Raw genomic sequence first — 17,622 nt, 5'->3', positions numbered from 1 at the left:
GTGGACACGAGTGACATCTTTTTCGTTTTAGACGTTTAATCTCACCAGTTTTGGCCTCATATCGACTGTGCTCTGACAACAGACTGACAGTATTTCTTTCCAGCCAAGCCTGATATGTTTGGAGGAAGATCTTTGTGAGCAAACGAGGTAATGGGAGAGAAATCAGACAGAGTCGGCAAAGAGAACAAGGGAACATTGTTCGGAAAAAAGACAATTAGGGTGCACCGTAAGGCAACAGAAATTGCTCTTTGGAGGCATTAATTCTTCTTTTTTTCTTTCTATCTGTTTTTTTTTTCTTTTCGAAATTCCTCTTCTGTGGAGTTGTGCTTGCGCACAGGAGTACTGGTTTGGAGAAAGGAAGGCTAATGACAAATTAATGGGAAAGTCATGGGATTGGCACTGAAATAGTACGGCCGTGGACGCGCAGTAAAGCCGTCGTTTCTGGAGCTCCAGACGCACGGATTTGAGCAAGTTTGTCTTCTTTATTCAAGTGTTTGATACTGCGATCCCGCACACTTTGCTCCAGTTTCTTTTTGGATCCATGTGGCTTTGTGCAGCAGGCTCTCGCTTCACACTTTGACTGTCTGCTCGGCTGTAGTCGCGCATCCATTGTTTTGAGTCTCCTTGCAAGAAGCGCAGCAAATAATTCCGTTTAAATGGGGCTGCATATACTGGGAGTCAGGGTTGAAATGGCGTTTCGAAGAAGTGGGAATGGATTGTGGATCCTTCTGGTATTCTTACTGGATTTACTGGGGACAACAGCCAGCAATATGGAGCCCATCTACTGGAATTCCCTGAACGAGAGGTAAGAGCGTTGTAGACCTTAATATTTGACTTCTAAACTAATAACCTTCAGTTTTTTTTAAACTAAAAGGACTCATGAGTAAAAAGAACTTGACTGGGAAGATGATGTAATGGATTCAAGCATCTCTATCAATAAGTAAAGCAACATGACGTGAAGTTAGGGAAAGGGCAGCAGTTTGACACAGTGCATGCGCAAACCTACTTCAGCCCCTCTGAAGACATTATTCTGGTTTCCAAGCGGTCAGTTTGTTGCACGCTCCTTCCAAAAATAACATCATCCAGTCATAATAGTTTCTAATTGAATCCAAACAGAGTAATCTAATAAATGTATAGATCTTGAACTGGAACTGGCTGCTCTGTTGAGCAGCTGCTCTGAATTTGTCACACTCACATTGATTATTGTGGAGAATCCAGCTGCAGTTTCTCTTACTGGAAGTCTCAAACCAAAGCCAGAGATGGAAGATGGAAGCTGTGTTTAGTATAATAAAGACATGTGTGATGCTCTAATTGCTGTTGCTGGATGACCTTGGTTAAAGTCCGGGGCCCGGCTCCCAGGCCTCTCAAACACCCAGTGTGCCCACTCGGCAATGCTCATTTGCATTTTTTTCTTTTCTTTTTTTTTTTTCTGGTGAAGGTGTCAGGCATTAGCTGAGGAAATGCCATTTAAAACACCTCCAGCCCTAACGGCTGACACCACTTTTCTCACACCTCTGCCAATTTCCCCATGTCTTGAGTTGACCTGGTGGCCTCGAGGCGGGCTTTAGAGTAATGAGGCAGCTTGTATGGAGGAAAAGAGATTCATTTCTGGGGATAAATTGGAACAAAGATATTATCCAGCTTGATAAAATTGTCAGCATGGAACACTCTACTTGAATAGCTTGTATTTCTTATCATGGCTACATTTCTATTAATTATCTGGAAGAAATGAGATATTTTAGGCTCGAGCCTCCAGGCCATCCTCAGCCTACACCCCTGCCAGAGGCTCTTCCAGGGGACTAACTTGTTTCCAATGTGTCCATGTGCTGCAGGCTGCAGCCTGCCTTGTCCCTTCACCTCGCCACAGATGTGACCATGCATGGGTCCCTGCTGTGGAGTGAGCCGTGAAGCCCTTAATGAGGGCTTTTTGTCAGCAGTGGGTGGATTCACCCAACAGGGAGTAGAGTTGGACAGGGGTAATTTCCACTGAGAAGCTAAAACTCTGGCTTCTGTGGCCTTACAGGTGATTCCACGGCATTTGTCTCCTAATGGAGTTTAGTGTTAAGTGTATGTCAGGGCTTAGTGAATGGGCCAGGCTGGCAATTAGATGGGTGGTGGCTTTGACGCCAGAATTCACAGTCATTCCCACAGATTTGCTCACTCATATATTTAAAGTACAAAGCCTTTTGTATACTATGAAGCTTATTCATGGAGCTTACTATTCATAGTTAATCAGCTTAGTCATTCCTTGAGTTTATTTTCTTAGTCCTTTTACATACTTTCTTGTACTTGTTTCTCCTTGCTCTCTACTTGACTACAGCTTTACTTTACTTTCAGCCGCCTCAGGGCAAAGTAGCTTTTGGCTTTGGGCTGAAATATGCTCAAAAGCTTGTTCAAATAGGGTGCATCTTCCAATGATAAGCTCCTGAAGCCCACACACATCTGGTTTGTACTTCTGAAATGAGGCGAAAAGTAAGCAGAAGCAGTAGTCTATATCAATCAGGTGCTGGAGAGCATGCATGCTTGACATCTTGTCTGTGCAGCAAATGGACTGTCACGTTGTTAACCTGTAGACCTCTGCTTTGAAGTTCAGACCGTCCACCTGCAGCGTTTCTTCCACCTCCTTTTCCTGTCTCTCTTTTCACCATTGTGAGCACTCATCTCTTTTTTTCTTTTTTTTTTTGCTGTCTTTTTTAATATTTTCTCCATCCGCTGCTGTCTTTATTTCCTGCCCATCCCTCCCCCTCTCTCCACCCCGTCTCCATTACTCTCTCTGTCTTTTTCCCCCTGTCAGTTTCCGTCTGTCTCTATCTCTTCTTCGCTCCGTCACTCTCTCGCTTCACTGCAGTGACCAGACGTAGCAAATTGGAAACATGTGTCACATCCAGCCACTAATTATGGCACTACAGCAGCCACTGATGCACCCAAAAATGTGTTAGGGATGACAGAAGAGAGACGAAAAAAAAATGGGAAAGCCGAAGGTGCGCTTGTGTGCATGATAAATAAAAGCTAAAAGTTTTAGGTTCATCATGTGCTGCATTCACACTTTTATTGACTCCTCCATCAGCTGGAACAACTATGGCTAGATGGGAAAAAAGGAAAACAGAGGTGGGGAAGGAGGAATATAAACAAAGACAGGTGCTGTGAGGTGAAATAGAAAACAGAAGAATAGAGAGGGAGAGCAAAAAGAAGGTAAAGGCACTCCGAACCTTAAGTAAATCAATACCAGTTAAGTCTCAAGTGCCAATACAGTTTCTGCCCGAGGAAGAGGGAACTGAACCGGAACGATCACCTTGGGAAGAACCCCCCCCCCACCACCACCACCCACACATACATTATCCTTATCTCAGCATCTCCCATTATTGGTCTTACATGGGCAGCCTAATGAAAGATCGAATCTTACATTACTGTTAGGGAGTCTGGGGCACGGGGATGGAGCATGCGATGGAGTGGCAGTTGACTAACACAGGTCACATCGCCAGACACACATTTTCAGACACATGCATGAACAGAATATGAACTCAGATCAAGAGAGTATTGGCTTTGGTTACTCCTCTGATCACAGCATATGGAGTTTTGTAGGTTTTGGCCCTCTTGCCAGTTAGATATCAGCGGCTGCTCCGAAGGCCAAAAAAATCATCCACCTCCGTTTTGCTTGCAGCCTCTTCTTATCTCTTTTCATACTTTAATAAGCGATTGTAGATTATTGTAAACGGCTGCTGAGGGTGGGCGTCTCCTCGCTCGTGCTCGCGGTGGCTTGTAATACAACTATTCCCCCTAAGATCCACATTAAAATTTAATCCCCCCCTTCCTGGTTCTCAATAATTCATTAATCGCAGACTAATTGGCGCCGGATAAAAGACTAGCTAACTAGGCTAAGTGTTTCAACTAAAAGAAAAAAAGGAAAAAAAATTGGAATCACTGGAAATGTTCATGGGCACAGGACACTGAGCTCAAAGCGCAATAAGTGTTAGTAGGTCAAACAGGATGTCATATCCAAGGAGCGGCATTCCATTGCCCGAAACTCCACACCCGTTTTCACCCGTGTGAAACACGCCCTTTCATGAATAATGCATGCATCCACACTGTTTGCATTAGCCTACATCCTGAGGTAAAACAGTTAGGCAGTATCCACGGAGTAGTTTTCCACCTTAGCCAGGAGTATAAAAACTAAAAAAAAATTTGAATGTTGTGGAGAGAAGATGAGAATATGAACCATATTTCTAAAGCTGCCCGTTGGCCCGAGCAGGCAACAGCTTTTCCCCTCACTCTCTTTTTCTTCCTACCTCCCTCTCCCTTTGGTGAAAAAGAGGAGTGTTTGCAAGTTTATGAGCTGAGAGCAACAGGAGCTGCGAAGAGAAGTTTCAGCTGATGTGGCAGGATGGAAAGGCCAGGGGAAGGAGAGAAAAGAAAGCAACCAACAAACCCAGGGGCTGACATCGTTCTCCACCCCCCCCCCCCGCCATTTTTCTTCCTTTCTTTGGGCATTGTGGGCAGGCAGATGGACATGCAGGTATGCAGTTAGACTGTGAAAAATCCAGACACATGAACAGACGGCTCCTTTGCAGCCACTCATGCTCGGCAGATGCCGGTGCACATACACATAAATGAGCCTCGTGGGGCTTGACCCTAACCTCCCTCCCTTCCACCTCTGTTGGACACATGTGTAAAGAGTGTGTGGTCCCAATGAATCTCCTTTGTTGCATGTGCAAGTGCGCATTAAACACTCACAGTAAAAGCTGTAAACACAAAGGGGTAGATGCGCACACACACACGCTGCAGAGGTGAGGTTAGTGTCGGGCTTCACGTGGAATTCATTCATTATTTTATCAGTCAATTACGTGTTTACTTGGCAGGAGCTGTGCACATTCATCAACATCATAAGGGCTATAAAGTACCGTTGTAAATATGCTGGGGTTAGCTTCAGAACTAACTTCCTCCCCCTGTTCCCAGAGCTTCAGAAGTGACTTTGGGATTTCTGTAATTGTTAAAAGTGTTGATGATTAGGATGAAGGATATTAACAGCATGCAGCTGGCTGAGCTAGTTCAAAAGTTGAACCACACATGCTTTGTCCCTTGGAAAAGTATGTATGCACAAAAACAAACAGGCTTACACAGGGTGGTGGTGGTAGCAACAGTAATCCAGGCCACAGGTCTAAAGGGGGGGTCACATGTGTCCCAGCATCACTGGGCAGATTGCCCTTGGTGGCTGAACCCAGAGCCCCTTAGCAAAGCCAGCCAACACACACACACTCACACACACAGGCCTCTCATTAGCTTGCTTCACAGCACACCCTGCCTAAGCAGGATCATCCAATCCTCCTGGCAGCATTTGGACTGGGCCAGGTCAACCCTCCCCCCCACCACCACCTCTTCCTGGTGACACAGAGAGTCAAACTGGTGGACTGGGAAGTTGGTATAAGAGTGTGCAAAGACTTTACAGGCCAGGGGGGTGTGCAGTTATAAGCGCAACCTCTGTCCCAGCATTCATCGCCATCTGTTTATTCTTTCACTTTTCCCTTCGTTTAACCTATTTTTTTCCTTCGTCACACTCCTTTTTCATGCATCCCTACCCCTCCTTTTTTTTTGGCTGCTTAGCTTAGTTTAGACTCTGTATCACGAGACTCCCAGCTCTACTGCTCCTCGGCACATCTCCACAACGCTGGGTTGGGCTCATATCGCAGCAGTGGCTTTGGCATCAATCCAGATAAACAGCATAACAGCAGGAGGTAGCTGGAAAGGTTTCTTTCCATGCCTGGATTCTGGTTTATAAAAGAAGATGTGCTGGCATGTGCGTGCGTGTGCATTTGTACCACTAATAGGACCCTGCATGTTAAGATTTACAAGTTCTCAGTTGTTCTGTGTATGGCTTATGAAAATCACCCACTTATCAAGCGATTTATGTTGTTATTATTCCCTGAATCTTTACTTGTTAGTGTAAGAAGATATTTCTAACCTGTCTTCAACTTAGCTCAAACAATAACTGGATTTAAAAATATTAAAATAAAGAAATTTGACACAACCCTGGTAAATTATTCAAGAAACATAAACATTTGGTGAGAATAAAGATTTTAGTCTTGAAATGAACTGATTAGAAAGACTTTTTCTTGTTTGTGTTTTACATTCTTACACCCGTTTCCCCCCTGAGTGACATCAAGGTGGAGTCCTCATTTGCATATCCCTGCATACTGTTACGCATAACTTGTGAAATGCAAAACAAAAGACAAATGTTTTGTGCTTTTATCTGCCAGCCAGCTCCTTGTTCCTGCCAAAATTCATTCCGTTGTCAGCCTTTACATCCTGTCAATTTCATCAACATCACAACTCCATCAGCCTCTTCTTGCCGTGTGCCAATGGACGTCAACGCGGCGCTATGCTTGGACACAGGCCTAAAATGGTTTTGTGACTGAATGTTAAGAAGAGAGCTTGTGTGTGTGTGTGTCTACACAAGAGAGACAAATGAGCGGGTCTGCCGGCAGACAGCTGTGCCTTGTCACAGCTGAAGTTTTGGCAAACATCTTTGACCGATATGAACGAGGGCAAAAATAGAAGGAGTGGGTGTCGTCAGGGTGAGATGAGGCAAAGATGGAGGAGAGCAGAGAGCTGACAGGTCCAGAAAGGGAAACAAAAAGCAAAAAAACAGCATGAGGGAAGGCAACTGAAGAGAGAGATGGATTGCTTGGAAGCCCGGCTGGGTTTGACAAAGTTACTGGTTGATGTGACGCAGCTCAGACAGGGAGAGTGACTGATGATCTGTAGGTCACTAGCATGACTAGCTGCTTCCTGCTCAGCTACAACTGAGCTGGCCCCTCATTCCTCATTACTGACACGTCCCATAATATTTATCCCTGTGAAGTCTAGCATGAAACCTGGTAAGCTTTAAAGGAATTCATTTACTTTTAGGGCAGAGTGAGCTCTTTGATCAACTTAGCATGGAGAGACTAGCTGTTTCCCTATTCTCTGTGTAGAGGATGACACAACGCAAACACATATTGTGCTTAAACTCTGCACAGAGTGTGCAGGACTCAGACAGAAGTCTGTAGATCAGTGTGTTGATAGACTTGATTAGCCAAAAGCTAAATCAATCCCTTTCACAGGAGAGCTGCTGTTCTACTCAATAATCAACTTTTAAGTTGAATTCATTCCAGGTTGAAGTGCTGCAATTTACATTTAATGGGGAGGACTTTCTCGTCTGTTCCTGTTTTCCTGCATTTTACTCTCCAATATGCTTCAACCAGTACAGAAAAGTAAAAACAGGGATGATAATACTGCATCAAATGCATGACATAGATTTATAAGGATCGTACTTTTTCAAATTCAACTTTCATCGTGGTTTTTCGCTGCTGCAATCAAAGGGTGTGATGGATTTCACCCTGTTATGTTGTTTGTAAGTCTTGGAACCCCAACTCTTTGATGCGCTTTGATTTGACCTTCCAAAACTTGATGCTCACCGGGATCCTTTCCTTTTATTCTACTGCATTGTAACTGAGGTGGAACACAATCTCAATAAGTCATGTCAAGGATAACACAAATATGCTGTCAAACAACAACACGGACCTAGAAATGCAAGGCCTGCAGCCAGAAGCTGCGTTTGCAAGTGATGAAGTGGTTACAGGTGGTATTTTCTTTAAATAACTCATTTTGCTTTTATATTTATGGCATAAGAAGCTGTTTCCATGAGATTTGCAGAAATAAACTGAGCTGCAAAAGTAAGCACACATGAATCACCCTGCCTGCAAGAGCCTGGTAACAAGGCAGAACAGCTATACTCAGCTAAGTAACGATGCATGGTTTGGATGAGTGCTTGCATGTGTGTGTATGCGTGTGTATGGTGATGGCAGGGAGGTCCCTCTGGCTGTGTAATGGATGTCTGGTCTTTTGTGTGGGATATGTGGAGACCTGTTACTCCCAAGCATCTTAGCTTCAACATAATCTTTACCATTTACTTACAATGGGTCAGAGATGATCCTCATGTTAAGAGGCTTTGGTGGGAAACCATGTCCTGGTCTGGTCCTTTCCAATAACAACCAGTCAACTTGAAACTTGGGTTCCTAATGAATGAACACATTTATTGGCACAAAGTATATGTGCTGGCTTTTGTCTCTATAGATCCTTTGCAATATTCTCCACGCCTGACTCTCAGCACCTTGATTATTTTTCCAGGCTTCACGCTTTCTTTTCCTCAGATGCTTGAGTGTGTGCACGTAAGCATAGTTCTAATTAGGAGTTAAAAGACCGTACAGTGAGTGTAGCGCATCTGGCTTCGGCATTAGCCCATCATTGTTATAGTCTGTGGGGAAACTGACCTTGGCTTGCTTTGAGGGGAAAACTCATGCTTCATTTCCTGGGTTCTGCATAAGATATAATTTAAGTGGAACTGACATGAAAAAATAAAAAAAGCAATCTTGTGATGGGAATGTCAGATTATGATGAACTCTTATGTTTTGTAGGCACAGGTTTAGGCTTCATATCAGGGAAGTTTAGCCACTATTAAAACTTACTGATTCATCTCAGTTTGTAGAAATAACGTATTGAGATGGGGGATAGCTCGTGACATATGTTTCTGTTTAAGATGCTGGTTTTAAAACTCAGTTGTGACAGAAACGTTCAGTCTTATTGAGAAGAAGAACAGCGGATTAAACAGAGGTCCCAGTTCATATTATTTTCAGTCTAAGCTTAATAATATTCTAGGAGATGTACGTGGTCCTTGCCCACAGTTAGCATGGGGACGCAGCTAGCCAGCCTTGCCCCAAAATATTTATCCAACGAAATGTCTGGAATAGGAATGCAATCACCATATTTTATGACTGCTGATGCAGTGGGCTCTAATAAGAGGAGCTATAACAAGAGGGTATGCCATTTCCACTAAAGGGAGAGAACTAATATTTTCTGAAATTAAGATGGAATAACATGTTCGCCATCTTCAACAAAGAGTTGAAAAATGATCATGCCCTAAATCCCTACCCTGAAATTCTGTTATTAACTTACGTTATTATATTTTTGTTAATGGAATTGGAGAAATTTGGCCTGTCTTTATGGTAGTCTGTGCCAATAGTAATTGACAAGCTAATAGCGACGTTGTCCCAGCCATCTATGCTACAGCTTTTACAACTACCTTTGCTAGATTGAATTAAAATTTATTTTAAATCACATTTTACCAGTAAAATTACACTAGATGTAATTGCATTACAAATGATAATACCTTAGACAAATAATGTTGGGCAGCCGCTAAATGGAAAAGGATAGTAGCTAGCTAATTCTAACATGTTGGTAACAGAAGTAGAAAAGCTTCAGGTTTAAAGCTAGCTTGTTAGTCACTTGTTAAATGAGCGTTAGAAATAATATTGCAAAAACCCTCGAGTGTATTAGATGTGCCAGGGTTTATATGAATGCCTCCACAGCTTACTTAACTTTTCATTTTGTTTTTCTAAAGTTGCATAGATTGCCATGCCTGTTAAAGAGCTTTATTTTTCTCTATAGCTGAGATTATTAGCCATGCTATGAAACCTTTTCAGATGTGCAACAGATAATCTCAAAAATTCATGGTTGTCAGCCCAAAATTACTATTCCCATTTCCTGAAAAGCAGACATTTAGCTGGTGAAAGTATTTCAGTCTGAAGCAATGATTTAAGACTGGTGCTAAAGTCAAATAGCTGAGAGCTTCTAAAGTTTTTTTTCAGCATGTGGAGTCCACTGTGGTGCTTTGTTGTTGCGGACAAGTAACTAATAAGATCCATCTTGTGGGCGATGAAGTAGATTATTGGCCCTTCCACATCCTACAATCTCATACCCACCTTTGGCTCATAAGACGTGACTGTGTGTGCGCTTGAAAAGTTGCTTTCTAGCAGTTTTGGTGTCTTTTTTCCTTTCCCTGCTTTTGTCCTCATGTCTCGCTGTCAACATTTACATACAGCGGCATTAATATACACATGCATACACACATCCAGGCATGCATGTACACAGTAGAGAGCTTGTATACACACACATACTCATGCATGCACAGATGAAAAATGTTATTGCTTCCAGTGCTGGAAAAAGTCCAAACTGAGGGGTTGAATTTCCTCAGAGGTACGCTCCACCTCCCCCTCTCTTTTCGTCAGTAGCATAACCCTCACTCCCTTCTTCCACTCCTTCATCTCTACTCTCTACTCTCCCTCCTTCACTTCTCCCTCCTCCTTCTGTTCCCTATGAACAAAAGAGCTCCCCTCCCAGAGCTTCTACTGAAAGCCCTCACACACACTCGACTCTCTGGCTTCACACTCTCCCACACGCACTCTTAGCCCTCTCGTCGTCTGCAAAACCAGTCCACTTCTCTACGCTAATCCCCCTTTCATTTCCTTTGTCTTTCCCTTTGCTTTCTTTCTCATTGCCTGACTCACCAGCAGTGTAAGTTTCCTTAGCTACATATCCACGGCGTTATCGTGTTACAGCTGGTTGGCAGAGAGTAAAATTTATTCCCACTTTTTCTTTTTAAATTGGGCTCATCTCCTCCTTCTCTGTTCCTTTTTGTTCTTTTGTTACTCTACATCTTTGTGGGTGGTTCCTGATCTATGGTCTCTGTTTTTTCTCATTTGCTCATCACTGTCCAGCGGTAAAAAGGTCCGCTGTAGTAAAGATAGAATGAGTAATCAAGAGTCCCTATCACAGTGGTGTCAAAGTAATTAGGGCCTGACTGTCAACAAGAGCTCACCATGAACGTCCTCTCTCCACCCTCTCGCAAAGTTTTCTACAAATCAGGAAGCCATACCCTTATTAGCTACCTCATCTTCTAACCTCCCAACCAAAAGTTGTCCTTTCTTCTTGCTCTTTATCAGACGTGCTCTCCATTGAAGTGCAGCTGTATTGCAGGTCCCCATCCATTGGAGGGAGGGGGGGGGGGAACAGATGGAGCACTCTGCTTTCTTCTTTTCTTTCATCCTTCCATCCTGTTTTCCCTCTCTCCCTCCTTCTTTACAAAGAAAATCAAGCCAGAAGAATGCTGGTGCTCACAGGGGAAAAGGGCTAGATGGGACAAAAGCCTTCTTTTTCGGACAATCTCTCTCTTGTATTCTTTGACTTTCATTTGATGGATGAGTGACACGGCTAAGGGTCAATCTGCCAAACATGTGCCATCCCATGCCTTATGGGATTGTTTGTGCATCCTTTATATGTAAGTGATGCTTGTGGCATGGATAATCATTCGGCCGTGTGGGGTTTCCAGAGAGTCCCTATGCCTAATGCCCACAACTGTTTGCATTTGGTTGCCCATTTTGCATGTCTCAGTAAAGCCACTGGTCCCTGCTAGGCCTAGCCCATCTGGAGCCTCGGTCCTGGGTGGCCGTTGTATATGTGTGCACTGTTTGTGTACACAGCTGAGCACTGCAACTCGTCCAGTCTCGGAGGTGCATTCTGGCACTTGGTAAATCATACACATTATCTGATTTTTCAAAGCCTAAATGCAGCAGCCGTGGCGCGGCCAAACGACGCCACTATCATGCGTAAGTGCTGTAATTCCAGAGTGTTATCTCTTTTTAATCAGAACCTTAGCTTTCTCCTTATGTTTCAGCTTTCTTCTAATCATTTTTTGCAATGGGTGAGCTAACTGTTATAGTGGTATTTAGTTTAAGCAAAATAATTCACTCAAGGTCTTGTTTAAGTGCCTGTGAAGCCTCATGATGGCCTTACATGCTGAATAGACTGAGTTTTTTCTGTGTGTGTGTGTGTGTGCCTGTTTGTGTTGTGTTGTGTTGTGCATGCGTCATGCGTGGGTGAGTGCTCTTGTGTACATGCCCTGCGTGGGACTGTGTACAACCCCCCTCCTGCTGCTCATTGCCCCCTCCTCCATCAGCACATTAAGCATTATTTGCAAAACAACGCAATCATGGGAGGGAAGGCGAGGTTTTTGGACGTGCATTAAAAGCGAGAGTGAAAACAACAAAAACTGGCCTGTACCACTTGACCCTATTGAGAGGGAGGTGATGAGGTGGTGATGAGGTGCTGTTTAGAAGGAGGGGGATGTTAGCCAGGGGAGAGATAATCCCTCCAGTCATGGTGGGCCCCCCCTGTGCTCCAGCTCTAACGTGGCGCGCTGGGCCGTCAATCACTCAACAAAGCTGTCTGTAAGGGGATTATGAACCCATGGACCCTCCCTCCTCTCCCTCATCCATCTCTCATTTTCTCTCCTTTTTTTTTTTTTTTTTTTACCTTTTTCGCCTCTCTCTTCTTGCATCCTGACCCTGTTTTCTACCTTCAAACTTTCCTGACGGTCCCCTTGTCCGCTGTCATCCTACAACAAAGTGTCAGATTTTGCTTCGCTGTCTGAAGCCGAGTTTATCTTCAGCTTTCCATCCGTAGCACCTCTGTCCTCCGTAAACCCCATTTCACTCTTTCCAAAGCACTTCAGACTCTCTCTATCTCTTCCTCCCACCTGCAGATTCCTCACCTAGACAAGGGACAGGTGTTTGTGTGTTTCTGTGTCTGTCTGGAAGAATGTGACAGGTGTCCCATGCTTGGATTGAGGAGCTCGCTTTGCAGCCACACACAGGAAAATGACTTGTCTTCTGTGGAGAAATAATCCAATGTTTCCTACATTTCTAGAAATAAAGTAGCCAAATTTAAGGCAATGAAACAAGTTGGACTCAGGTCAAATGTAAAGATTTCTCACCTTTAAGAACACAAATAAATCTTTTTTATTGTTTGTTGGTTTTTCGCCCTTTTTGGGCTTGTGCTCTCTGTCCATAAACACCAAGCTGTCATCTGCCTAAATGTCACTTTTCCTTTAAATGAGATGAATAGCTTGCAGTCCTATCTTATCACTGTGTTGTTTAAAACCTAAGTACTGCCTCCTGCTGCTGCTGCAGGTGCTGACAGAAGCTCTCTTCCTGTAGTCACCCTCCATTAATTCACTGTTTTTCCGCACTATCTCTCCATCTATCTGTCTGTTAAATGTCTGTTAAGCTTAAGCGTTTATCACTGCTGAGATGAGTCTTCACTCTGTACCTCATTTAACCGGTTGGCCCACCTTTTTAGTCCTGTTGTACGTCTCGTTGTCTGCTTTTGTTTTCAAATTGACTCTGTTTTTCATGGTTTGTCTCTCTGGCTCTCTGCTCCCTGATAGATAATCTGTGCAGTTTGGCTTGCAGGTCACTGTTTGTTGCAGGACTTCAGATGGTTAATCTGCCTCAATCCCTAGAATAATCTCGCCATCCTAATCCAACAATCGGCTGTTGGGCCCGCATGGGAGAAATGAAGATTTGTCTTTGTGCTCGCTGTGAAAAGGAGATTGAAGGGGTCAAGGCTCTTATAGTGGCGGTGCAGTGTTTAATTAAAGCTCAGTTTCATTACAAGTTGTAATCAAGTTTCCTATCTTTTGCTCATTTAATAGTTTTTCTTAAGGGTTTATTTGATTTAAGTCCTTTATTTTAGTAAATTGCCATTTTTTAAAGTTGTGTCTGTGTGCAAAAATATTAAAAAATAAGCCCTTCTTTTGGCATTTCCTCACAGGCTGCAGCTTTTCAGTTAATATTTATTGTACCACAATCTTAAATCTCATTTCAATTTATCCATTTGAAATGGCTAGATTCAGATGTCTTGTTAACAATAATCACCCTGAGGGAGACTGTGATTCAAAGTGACTTAATTTTTTTTAAAAAAAAAAAAGAAGAAAATTGATGAAAAGATGGAGAGATTTCACAACCATTTATTTTACCATTAACAGAGTGAGATTAGACAGCGATGAGGAGTGGAAGTGAGAGGAAAGAAAAGACACTGGGTGAGAGAGAGAGAGAGGGAGAGACTTAATGTGGGTGACAGGGTTGTTATCTGGCAAGCAACTGATGGTTCTAACAGCTGTGTTATCTCATGTATCTTGTGTTAGATTTAACATGATTCTCTTACATGTGTTGTTCTCTGATTGATGTTTTGATTAAAGACATCCACTGGCAAAGATGCAGAAACAAAGCAAGGGGAGGCTGAAAAAAAAATAGAGGGGTAAGGAAGTGTGGAAAGGAGACTGAGGAGCAGTGTTTTATTGGGCCAGCATCCTGTTAAGTTTAAAATCCACTAACTGTGTTAGAAACTCATTCTTAAAGATAATTGTTTTGTTCTTTGAAAGACGGTGAGTTTGATAAGTTTAAAATACAGTAACTGTGTTTTGGTTAGTACATGTTTCATTGTTATATATGTATTTTTGTGAAATGAGTAGAAGTCTTATTTTATTCTGAAGGTGTGGACGGAAGTAAGTGGGTGGGTGTAGATGTGGTAAACATGGCGTCAGTGAAATAAAGTTAACGTTCGACTTCAAAAGTGAGTTTTTTATTTGTGTAACACATCCAATCTCACAGATTACTGGGCAGAGGTCCATCACTTATCAGTTCATATTACTTATTTCTATGTTTTGTTTAACCTCACATGACAAATGTTGATGGAAATGTGCTGGTCTGCTTAAGTCTCTCCTACATTCACTCCTATTATAGTAAAAACTGATTGGCTGATAAAATAACAGGGAATATATGTATATCATGCTTTTATTTTGTCATCCATGTGTGTCAATTTTCATCTCATCAAAAGCAAATACCATCACAAAAACACAACCAGGCTCATCTGGTAGTTGAACTGGGTTCAGCTGAATCACAAGGCATCAAAAAGATCCTGCATGTATTAGTAATTTAGCTGGAATCACACATGAATGCTTATTGCTCATGAATAAGAAGGCTCTTTCTGTTCAGATTTTCCAGACAAAAGATAAAAATGATTTCCATTGTACTGACACATAAAGCACGTGGCATATAATAAACCTGAGTCATTCACAGAGCTCTCAATTAAATTGGCCTTTTTTGGACTGAAAATGACACGCGAATATACTACAGCTCTGTTGGACTGACTTTAGCCCAAAGTTTTACTAATTTATCTTGTACAAACACAAATAGTGCCGCAGTTCTACATCCACTTAAAAATCTAATCCTCCCTCTGGTTCAACGCATGTGCTCCTTAAATGGAAAGCAGCAGTAGGTCTGTGCATCAGCAGCCACAAGAAGCAGCTCTGAAATTCCCGAAAGCAGTGAGGAAGTGCATAACTCATGGCTAATATGAAAACAGTTAAAATGGAGATTGATGTAGACGCTGTAGAAGAACTGGCAGCTGAAGCTAAAGGCTCGACGCAGACACAAAGGCAAAGCTCAAGTCATTTATGTGGGAGTTATTACACACTGAAAACAACCAGAGACTTAGAAGGGCTACAGCCTAAATTTACGGTTCTATCTTTGCCATGTTTTTGAGCTATTAAAGTACAACCGTGTAAGACTTTGTTGCCCAAACATAAGATGAGTTGTGGCCAAGCTTAGCAAAAGCTAAGATTTCCACAAGTGGCTCCAAAATGCAGAAATGGTCAGCACAGAAAGGCAAGCGGGTAATCTGTGCGCACAAGACCGCTCTGATAGTTTGCACTGCTGATCATTTGATCGTAAATTAAATGAGTTATTCTTTGCCTGATTTGTTCCCATTAAATGATGCGAAAGAGGCTACTGGTTTTTCAGAGGTGTGCAAAAAAAAAAACAAAAAAAAAACCAAGTAGAGGGGAGGGAAAGCAGAGGGTGGAATGGTGGAAGCTGAGAATGTGTTGTAGCTCTTATTAGAAACTGTGACTCTGATCTATCTGGTCTCATCTCACACCTCCTTACTTTCATCACTCCTCCCCCCTCTATTCTCACCCTACTTTCTCTTTCTTGAGTTGTATCTTACTCCACCTCTCTTTCATACTCCTTCGTCTATCACCAGCAAGAGGAAAAAAAAAACAAAACTTCTCATGCTCCGTTTGGTGTAGCTTCCTTTGAATACACGCTCGTACGCACAGCAGCATCGACTCCGCTAACTCAAACATACAGCCAAGGGTATAATAGAATGAAGGAATACTCTGAAATAAAGAGGAGATGGGGGGCAAACACAGGGATAAAGCAGACTGAGAGGGATTGAGAGCTTCATATTATTAATTTACCAGGAGAAAAAGAGGGAATTTCTTTTACCGCTCCTTCCATAGAGCTCTACACAGTCACACAATCTAGAGATTGGAGCCGGACGGTGGGAGCAACAGAGGTAGAGATAATCCATCTTGCTGTATGAACCCTGGAGTTAACTCTTTCATTGCACCAGCTTGGCCTGCCTTTATCCCTCCCTCACTATGCTTCTGCATCTAATTTTCTAATTTCACTGAAACTCCACTTTTTTTTCTCTTTTTTTTCTCCTCCTTCTGCCTATCCGTCTCCCATCTACCTCTCTGCAGGCTCTCTCCCTAATCCTCCCCCCTTAAACATTTCTTCCAGACTTATAGACAAGAATAAACCGTAGCACATCCAGCCAGGAGAGTGTGTTTGTGTTTCTGCGTGCACACAGACACACAGCTCTTTGTGTCCCATATGCGTGTGTGACATACCAGTGTATGATTTCAGTTTGTGGCTGAGAGTGTATGTTGGCATTTGGGAGCTCACTCGCCCATCGAATTTGGCAGAATCTCTCCTCATCTGGCAGAGGAAGAAGGGAGCGTGTCCCATTGCGAAGGCTTACATTGATTTACATACAAACACACTGACTGGTGTGTATTTGCGGTTGAAGAAATATGAAGCTTCTTCATGCCGTCAACAGAACATACGTTTCTGTACATAAATTGTATGAGATGAAGAAGTTTTAAAGACCATTGAAAGATGAGGTGTAATCCATTATAGAAAGAGACAGTGTCTTTGTTCGCATGGGGAGGAAAGACTTGTTGCTTCTTTTGTTGCAATAAACCAACTCTGCTGGACGTGTGTGTTATGTTGCGAGGCAGCTTTCAAGCCTTTCTGCTCAACAAGGAGTGAAATGCCAGTGGAATGCGTTTCTGTAATGGGCCTGCTGACAGCGCAGCAGCTACAAGCCCTCAGAGGAAATATTCTCCAGAAGCCTGTTACTGTAAAGTGTTGCTTTGTCTCCGTTGTGAGACGGAAAGAGAGGGAAAGAGGTGTCTGAGGGGCGGGGGGGTCAGGCTTGTGTCTTTGTATGAACCTGATTGATAGGTGTGTCTGACCTTAAGCACCTCTTGAGAAATCCAACAAGTCATTTTCTCACCTTATATTTAGTCCCCTCTGTGTCTTCCCACACATGCACTCAGACAGGGTCTGGATGGAAACCTAATTCTGTCCTTTTCTTTCTCTCCTTTTCAAAAACCTCCCAATTATGGCCACTCCATTTTCCACCCCTCCTCTTTCTTAACGAGCAATCTCGTTAATGTCAGAGCGCCTCTTTCTTTTCCTCTTTTTTTTCCTCTCTCATTCAGGCTCCTGGCCCATAGAGAGAGAGAGAGAGAGAGAGAGAGACAGAGATATGAAGAAGAGGGGATAGAGAAATCAGAGCTTGGCTGAAAGGGCAGGTTGTGCATGAGAGAGGTGGAGGTGGAGGGGGAGGCTCTGAGAGGGTGTGGGCAGAAAAGAAGCCAGAGCTCGGCAGAATAATGACCCAGACAAGTGTGTGAGATAACCGCCCTGGTTTCAGAGGGGACGTAATTACATGCTGCACAGCCTGTCAGAAAGAATGAGAAGAGGGGACTGTATTTAGTGATGCACCAGTGAGAGATTGGTGAGGCGAGGGGGACAACTAAATCTGCACCACTGCCTGGGC

General features: G+C 43.1%; 1 protein-coding gene across 1 annotated transcript in view; it reads left to right on the top strand.

Moving 5' to 3' along the window:
* Nucleotides 1-656: 656 nt before the first annotated feature.
* Nucleotides 657-17,622, top strand: part of efnb3b (ephrin-B3b) — a gene marked incomplete at its 5' end in the record, with an annotated part of 83,178 nt that continues 66,212 nt past the window's right edge. The window contains one exon of the mRNA XM_079257689.1: nt 657-805. Coding sequence (XP_079113815.1) covers nt 657-805 — 149 coding nt within the window. The remainder of the gene's footprint in view (nt 806-17,622) is intronic.

Source organism: Telmatherina bonti (genome assembly GCF_933228915.1).
Source record: "Telmatherina bonti genome assembly, chromosome: 18".
NCBI lineage: Eukaryota > Metazoa > Chordata > Actinopteri > Atheriniformes > Telmatherinidae > Telmatherina > Telmatherina bonti.
Note: the sequence above shows the minus strand (reverse complement) of the source record. Positions and strands in the feature narration are given on the sequence as shown.